The sequence below is a fragment of the Acyrthosiphon pisum genome, chromosome A1 (assembly GCF_005508785.2).
Source record: "Acyrthosiphon pisum isolate AL4f chromosome A1, pea_aphid_22Mar2018_4r6ur, whole genome shotgun sequence".
Classification (NCBI taxonomy): domain Eukaryota; kingdom Metazoa; phylum Arthropoda; class Insecta; order Hemiptera; family Aphididae; genus Acyrthosiphon; species Acyrthosiphon pisum.
This window is the reverse complement of record NC_042494.1, coordinates 17,994,513-18,003,731: the sequence shown is the minus strand read 5'-3', so window position 1 is coordinate 18,003,731 and position 9,219 is coordinate 17,994,513. Positions and strand designations below refer to the sequence as shown.

General features: G+C 25.7%; 1 protein-coding gene and 1 long non-coding RNA gene across 4 annotated transcripts in view; one reads left to right on the top strand and one right to left on the bottom strand.

Moving 5' to 3' along the window:
* Window positions 1-6,096, bottom strand: LOC100159687. The gene is made up of 16 exons (XM_016807013.1): window positions 5,810-6,096; window positions 5,519-5,728; window positions 5,254-5,451; window positions 4,917-5,179; window positions 4,660-4,816; window positions 4,375-4,570; window positions 4,179-4,314; window positions 3,738-4,096; window positions 3,523-3,661; window positions 2,566-2,791; window positions 1,765-1,959; window positions 1,573-1,693; window positions 1,317-1,496; window positions 632-717; window positions 399-570; window positions 1-334 (listed from the first exon to the last, which is right to left on the bottom strand). The coding sequence occupies exons 1-16, from the start codon at window positions 5,891-5,893 to the stop codon at window positions 213-215; spliced, it is 2,844 nt and encodes a 947-aa protein (XP_016662502.1). The 5' UTR covers window positions 5,894-6,096; the 3' UTR covers window positions 1-212.
* Window positions 6,097-6,212: 116 nt separating this feature from the next.
* The window catches only part of LOC107884590, a 5,535-nt gene continuing 2,528 nt past the window's right edge, over window positions 6,213-9,219 (top strand). Inside the window, exons 1-4 of one of the 3 annotated variants that reach the window (XR_003838951.1) lie at window positions 6,213-6,538; window positions 6,618-6,791; window positions 7,518-7,713; window positions 8,090-8,754. This is a non-coding gene — a long non-coding RNA (uncharacterized LOC107884590). Of the gene's footprint in view, window positions 6,539-6,617; window positions 6,792-7,517; window positions 7,714-8,089; window positions 8,755-9,219 lie in introns of those variants that run through there. The other 2 variants (XR_003838952.1, XR_001680030.2) reach the window with 2 other exon arrangements.

Below are 9,219 nucleotides of genomic sequence, written 5' to 3'. Positions count from 1 at the left end.
TTTAACCAGAGTAACATTGAGTTATGTTTTATTCATTAAAATAGAAAATCTATAAGAAATATTCATATAACAGACAATTTACAAGACATCAAAAAGTTAAATATTATAAAATAATAATTTATTTACATTTTTTAGAAACTGGTTCATTTAAGTGAAAAAGTACTCACAAACGTCCATTGTAATAACTATATTTTAAATTTCTAGGATGATGTTTAAATATATGTAAAAGAATATCGATTCCGTGAATCACTCAATTTGTAAATTAAACTACCATCAAGATCAGCCGATTCTTTGGTTGGCATACTTGACATAAAATCTCGACAGAATTCAAATACTGAAATAACCCATTATAAGATAATATAAATTCATCAAAAATATTAAAATGTATTAATACTTACAAATACTAGATGTATCATCCTCAGATGAAAGGTATGTGTCCAAACTACTTGCTAATTTCCAACAAGAATCTACATATTCTTCTTCAATTTTTTCCATTAATTCAACATCAATACTGTCCTCCATTACACTATTCGCCCATAATTTTGTAAATTGTTCACACGCATTCCATAACTATATGTAAATAAAATGTTTAAAATGTTGAACTTTTATTTAGAATGAATTTCATAAATACCAATGCCAATGACTCATAAGAATATTTTTCCATTGATCCATTTAGCATACATAACCTTATAGCCTGGTTAACATGATCTTCAAGTACTATAAAACAAAATTGTTTAAGTAAATACGTAAAAGTTATTATAATATATTTGCACAAAATAATGCATTTTTAAAAATTGAATTGGAAGTGTAATAAATTTTCCACAGAAATTGCAAATAAATTTACTTCTTCAGGTACAATGTTATAGGGACAAAGGTGAAAACATTTTTAAAAATTCATAATTAATATCATTTATAAAAAAAAAAAAATGTTAGAAATATATGAACAACAGGAGAAGAATTTAATTTAATAAAATATTTAAAATTATATTCCAAACAATTAGACATTTTTTATTTCATAAAATCTTATAGGCACAGATAATTCTTCAAATATATTGAAAAATCATGAAAAATTAAGGAACTTAAAATTGTATGAAAATTAATTATTATTTGAAAATATATTTGTTCACAAGTTTAAATTTTAGTATTAAGGTTGTTGAAAATTCTTAAAAAAATAATGAAATAATTTGGAGAAGCTGTTGAAACATACAATTGGTATCTACTGACTACTATTTAACATATATATAATATTTTACATTTTACAATATTTACCATTTATATTTTAAATCAACATTAATACGAATAAACATACAACTAACCTTTTTCAAAAGCATCCAAACCATTTTTTACGTTTTTAATACTATCAAATAGTTTAGAGCCCAGATATCTTGACGCAACACTGAAGAAGTATGTTTGCAGCTTATAAGTGGTTGACATAATCCATAATCTAATAAAATACATTCGCTTCACATCTAATGAGTAGTTATACTTATTTAAATCTGAAATAGTTTATTGATAATTGATCATTATTGCACTGCGCATTATGAAATTTATATATAATATATATATACTTACCTTTAGTTTGTAACTGAGAAATCATTGCTACAGCTTGCTTGCTTGTTATTAATAGACGAAAAATTTTGTTATAGTTAAATATTACCTCATTGGTTAAAATTAGGCTTAATGGAAATTTTACCTATACATAAATAAAAAATACAATTAATAAGATCAGAAAAATGAAACACATACTTAAAGATTTAAACTCACGTCATAAGTAATTGTAATGCGTTCAAGTTCATCAGCAAAATTATCATTGAATATATCATTTTCTCCAAAAAAATTATTTTTTTCTGTTTTATAGTTCAGTGATAGATTACACGAATGATTACTAGATAAAATTGAACTGTGATCATCACTAAGAAGTGAATAAAAACAATTGTTCAAAAACGAATTGCGCTCAATCTATAATAAATAAAAATATGTTTAAAAGCAGAGGAAAATTGCAATACTAGCAAAACTACCTACCTATACTAAAACAGTTTTCATTTAATATAAAAATAATATTAGAAATTTTACCTTAAATTACCTTTATATTTTATAAAGCGGTTGTGAACTCTTGAAGATAGTCATGTTGGGCAGTGGACAATAAAACAAAACAGAAAGAGGTTGAGTGTAGTAAAGATGAGAACACTGTAGATGTGTGGAATGACCGTAGGATAAAATAGGAAATAAATTAATTATAGGTAGTGTAAGAGAGGCACTAATATTGAATATCGTAGATAAAATGAGGGCCAATAGGTTAAGATGGTTCGTTCATGTTATACGGAGAGGTGACGGGGAGGTAGTGAGGTTGGCTATGGAAATGAATGTAGAAGAAAAGAGGGAGAGGAAGACCAAATAAGAGATGTATATACAAAGTAGGGACTACAAAATTAGCTAAACTGGTGCGTGTAAATAAAAAATGAGGGCCCTATATGGGCCTCATATGGGCCTCCCTATGGGAGGTATAATCCCATATATTTGGCAGCGAAGGACAATGTAAAAAAGAAAAAGAATATAATATTTTACCTTATATTCCATAACTCTGTCAATTTGAACAGATTTCATCACATCTTCTAGGAAAATTATATTGTACAAATTCTTCAAATGATGCACAAATTTATTTTTTTTAAGAACAATATCTCCAACTTCCAATCCAATGTTATTTATGGCTTTTTGAAGAACCAATAAAAACATATTTACCATTCCATAACTTGATGGTATAGTCAATTCGAATGATGATTTATCAGTGAATCTAATAGTCAAATATAAATACGAAAAAAATAAAATATAAGTCAAGCATAATATTTTCATTGATTGTAAAAGTGAAGTATTTAACTAATAACTACTATCTAAAAACATCGACACTTTATTAATTATTTTTAGTCAAGAGTAAATAAATATAATATTGCTTCACATTGGCATGAAGGCTCTAGATTTGAATTTTCTTGAACTGAGTTTAAAAAAAATTATGCATATTAAAATTAGAATTTTACATAGATTTATCAACATTAAACATTAAAAGTTAAATAACTTACCTCCCTCCTTCAAAAAAATCATAAATAAACCGGTTATTTCATAAAAAAATTACATGCAGGAATAAAACATAAAAAATCATTCATAATGAATAAAATTGATTATGAAACTATGTATTTAATAGTTTTGTTAGCTATTTATAAAATTAGAATTCAAAATAAATATCAAAAATCAAACACCATATCTATAATGCAGACTACTGACTAATTATAGTTATATATTTTATTTAATGAGTTTTAAAATTATAAGCAATATTTTTGAAAATTTATTATGGAATTACTAAACATAGTAAATCTGATATTATACATACACATAAACAACTTACAGTGGATAGATTAAACTGGGAGCTAAAAATACATTTACATAATATTATCAATAATTATAACCTTTAATTAATTTTTACTTCCTAAATAATACAATATATTCATTAAGCTGAATGCAGATACTTACTTATAACGGACACAAGCTGAAGCTAACAGTGGTGATTTATTCCAGTTGGATGGATTATATTCATCAAAAGGATTTATGTAATTTTTCCAGAAGGTATTAGAATTTTTTATTTCAATTAAAAAATTATTAAACAATTGGCCTAAAATCATTTAACATTTAAAAATAATTAAATAAAGTCACTCAAATAATTACAATAAACAGATATTTTAACATACCCCTGGGAACTTCACATAAAGCAATAGCATCATTACTCATTTCTGATGCTACAAACACTTTCCAATCACAATGATTCAAAAAATGAATTAAATATTCAATAATTGGTGGTACACTTAAGTTACAATCTTTTAAGTATTCATGTACATCATTAAAGAATATATTGAATGGTATACTACTGTCTCCTTCATAATTGTATATAATAAATTCATTGTTTTGATCAACCAACTGTCCAGCATGAATCCATAATTCTGTCATATGTACATAAGGTTCAAATGCATATAAGAACAATGTCATAACAATTAATTTTTGGTAATCAATAATTGCACTTTGAATGGACCAAAATAATACCGAAATTAATCTGAAATTTAGATAAAAATAATCATCAAACATACAAATACATTTACCAATTATGATATATATAAAATAGTTATTACACTTACTTAATTGAAGTTTTCCAGTTATCAGTTGTCTCCCAATTCGAAACTATAGCTTTTGAATGCACAGAATAAGCATAAGAAATAATTTGAAAATACATATACATTTCTTTTTCAAATGATAATAGTGTGTCATGGCCAACTATAATTGATTAAGTTAACATACATTTTTCATATGGTAACACCAAAAATAAAAACTTACCACAATTTTTAATTCTATTTTCAATAAAACACATTTTATTAATTATTGGTTCTAAAATGTATTCCAATCCTTTAGCATATGCTCTTAATGTATAGGGTATTTTTTTTAGTCCTTTTAAATGGTGTGTAAATTTCATTAGATGGTTAAATTTTTTTATATAAGGTGAAATACTTAAAATCCATTTATTAAATACCTCCTAAAAAAACATTAAATATTAATTTATTATTGGTTAATTTAAAAAAATATTTTATTTAATTAGTTCATAAAAACAAAGCAACAACTTACAGGTGATATAGATGGTGAAATAGTCATACATCCAAATAATTTACTTTGTTCTTCTAAACTATACTGAAGAATATTTGACATAGTTAAATTGTTTTTTAAACACTCAAGTATTATGAAATTATCATCCATAATTTTAAATATTTTGTTTTTTGTGTATCTAAAAATATAAGTATAGTTAACATTCAAATTTACATAATATACAATCAGTTATTTATTTTATTAATCAGACATTAATATGAACAATATATATTGTTTACCTTTTTAAACTGAAATAAAAAGGATGTTGTTCACATTTAGTTATTTCAGATTTATTGAGCCACCAAAATTGAGAAGCCCGTTTTATTAATAAATTTCTACCTATATTCTCATGGGAAAAGACTAATTTAAGATATTCCCTACTAGGTAGAGGGTTATTATTATCTTTTATTCCATTAACTATATTCTCTGGTGATTTAACACTTAATGAGCAAAAATCAGCCTCATCTTCATAATCTGTTTCAGAATCAGACTCAATACAGTACTATAAATCAATAAAGTTATAGCAAAAATTATACAGTTTTTTTTATTTCATATATATTTTTTATAGGTACTTACAGAAGTTCTACCAATGTATAATAACTCTTGTATAAGATCAGCTTTCCCTGAATCACCAAGTACTGCAGCTTCACCTTCTAATTCAATTCTGACAGTGTCTAAATTAGTCTTACGGTAAGCATTTCTAGAACCACAAGGATTATTAGCCATACTAATTATCATCCCTACGATTGCCCATTTTACAACATCAGATGACATCTACAAAACATTGAATGACATTATTAATAGAATGAAGTACAAAGTAGGTACAATTAATATTAAATACTTTAGATGGATTATTAATATTTGAATAATTAATAAATCGGTGAATGCGCATTTCAAATTCCTTAGCTTCCAACGGAAATCCTTGAACATTATATTTTTCTATTAATCCTTTTACACAATATTCAACATCTGATTGTTTAGGATGTTCATAATACACATCGTGCAAGTTATTTATTATTTGAGCGTATCTCAGATAAATTTCATTGAAGTTCTAAGACAAAAATGAATACAGATTAGGTACTAAACTTTGATTTTACAATAATATATCAAATAGGTATGCAAAGGTACAAACTTTTAGTCCAGTCATCATTTTAATAAGTTCCAAAACGTTTGCAAGAGCCTTCGATGACAAACTAACGACAGGCGGGTTGTCCATTTTCAGTTTGGTTCAAATAATATTTCTTATTCGTAATTAGGTATTTCATAAGCTAGTCTAGTCATATTATAATATTAGTCATACTTAAAAGTTTAATTTATTAACTCGAAATTAAAAAATTAAAAAACTAATAAAAACTCATAATATAACAATTTTAATTTCACGTAAGATGTAAAAACTAAAAACTGAAAGTGATTTTGGCGGTTGTGATTATAGATTTGTAAATTTGTATTTTGTAATGATAACCACAGACTAATGAACTGATAGAAGTGCCTTATCACCTAGCCGGCAGCCCGCTGTTTTGGTCACAGAATTCCGTATCACAGTCCACAAATTACAATTTATTACAATTTCATAATATTATAATGTTGTGTTGAGCGAAACAGCTAAACGAAATTGCTCGTTATTGACTCTGTTAATCCGTCCAGAAATATAATCTCTTTTCTATGATTCTGTCATTCTATGGTACAACTACCCTGCTTCATAGATCTCCCTAGCTCATAATTAATACTTATTATAAATGTTTAACCAAAAACGGTACAACTGGCCTTAACAATAATTGCCATGGCTAGTCCGTGATTTTGTTCACAGAAAATAGTAAAATAAATTTCAATTTATCAAACATCAATCCCAAATCCCAATGTAGTGAGTATTGTTTAATCGACTAGTTTTAAAACAATTAAGAACAACGTAAGAATTCAAATTTTTTTTGTTGTTTTTATAGAGATCAGAGTAGCAGCCCGGAAATGGCAAAATTACTAAAACTGAAAATATGTAAATTGATAGTACCACCATCTACTTCTAATTTTTTTGATGCACTTCAGGTTCTTCAGGAAGATTCGTTCATTGATAAAACAAATTTGATTGAAGAGGTAATTGACGATACTGATTTGCAAAGGTGGGCAAGTTAAGTTTAGAGAACTCTAGGTCGATAAGTTAGAATTTAGCAGTGTAAACAGATACATTTAAATTGATAAGTTAAAAATTAATATTAAACTATACTTAAAGTAATTAATCTTTTTTTTTTTAATTAGCATGTAGATCACTTAAAGAATGACTGCACATTCCTTCTAATTTCTTAAATTATAATAAACAATTTTATTCAACTTTTATCATAACGGACTGTGTATAAACATATTTTACTTTACATGATTATTAAATATTTAACCTGGACACAATATTTTAATTAAACAAATCTTTATCTTAATTTAACAAGTATTAATTATTTATATCAAATAGCAATTTAAGGTTATATAATATTATGCCTATTTTATCTTACTAAATATTATATTACTAAATATATTTATGTATATACAAAATTATTTTATCAAGAAAAATGACAGAAATATATTTTGTATTATTATAGTATTGTATTATTTTTTTTTTCATATAAATATTTACGTATAAAACCATAAAAACAAAAAAAAATGTTGAAAAATGTTTAACTTGATGGATTATTGTTAAGTCAACTGAAAATTTTTATTTTAAGTGTCAATTAAATTAGTTAAGTTCATTAGTTGATTAGAAAAGTAACTAACTAGTTAAGTTTTCAAAAAATAAACTTTTAACCAGTTGATACTTTTACTGATTTTGGTCTCGTCACTAACGTTGAGTCTATTTTTAGGTATTGAAGTTCACATGGTTGTAATAGAAATCGAAGGGAAATGACCTGGTTCGTGTTACAAAGAATTACGAGCTCATTCCAAAACTTCCTAAACAGATATTAAACATAACCAAAGAGAAGATCATAGTGGACAAAACTGGCAATTACCCGTTCATTTATGTCAATTTTCAAAGCGGTAGTCTCAGGTCTTTCAAAGGTAATTTACTGAGATATAGAAAAATTTTTCATGAGTTCTATAAAGAACATAGTTATGTTCTTTAGAGCAGGAAACTTTATGTCAATGATAATAAATATGTCCTTAATGGTGTTCTTGTATTGAACACAAATCTTTTATCTTAACAGATGATGTTGAATCCACTCAGAAAAATTTAGCTAATGTTCAATGTTAATAAAAATCAATTGAATTAAATTATAGAATTTTATCTATCAATTCTCAACCAATTTTTGAAAGACAATGATGAATATGTTTGTTTTGGCTTCATAATGGGAATTTTGTCTATATGTACTACTGAACTATGCAAAATTAATAATTTTATCTTGTATAAATTTCTTCAAAGTAAAAAATTTTTTAGTTTCTACGGAATTCATGAAGATTTACAAGTGCTGCTTCGAGATTAAAAACAATGAAATTAAAAACATAGAATCACTATTCAATGGATTTCAATCTGACTTGGAGAAAATATATCATGTATAGTCAGTGATTTCATAGGTACCTTAAGTTTAATTTTTAGTTGGACGGATGTAGTGTTTAATTGAACAGAGACATTTCAACAGTAAAATTCACAATATTAGGAATGATGTGTGTCAATAATATAATAGAGTTGAAAATGTTATATATATTATTATACTACTTTTGAGAAAAATTCAAAACTTACATAAAACATTGCATACTTATTTTAGGAGCAATTTATTTTTAAATAACCAGTAACACAAACTAAATTCTAAATAGTCCGTTTGGTATTAGTTATTGGCTGTTATATCTCGGGCTTTATCTAAATTACAAATTTATTTAAAAAATATAATGAATTTATAATAACAATAAAATCAAAATCTGTTACTGTAATAATAAGTATTTGTATTTTAAACAAGCTGTAGATGATTTTAACAGTCCTACTATATTCTGTTTCATGAGAGAATATGTCGTGGCCCGGTACTTTTTTTTCAATAACTTAATAAACTTATTAAATGTTATTTTTTTTTAATCTTAACAATGATAAAATTAATTAAGTTATTAATTTATATTTTTATTCATAATAAACAATTATTTTTATTATTATAGATTTTTTTTTTTAAATAAAATACAACATTTGCATCCAAACAAAATTACAAAATAATGATTTTTCTAGCCTATTATGTTTCTTGTACACAATGTCACAATGTATATTGTAAAAATAAAACAAAAAAATATACCTACGTGATGGGGGGGGGGGGCTATACCCTCCTTAGACCCTGACACCCATTCTACGCCATGCTTATATTTACTAATAAATATCAGTAAATTATCTGTAGCATAGGCGTACGCATGGGATGTGCAGGATATGCAATTGGTGCTTATACACCCTGGGGGCAGATACATTTTTATATACCAACAGTGGCTCAAATAGGTGGGGGGCTAAGTCCCCAAAATCACTCAAAGCCACCTCAACAAATAAAAGTAATAATATATATTATAATTTAAAAAAAAATTTTGGGGCTAAACACC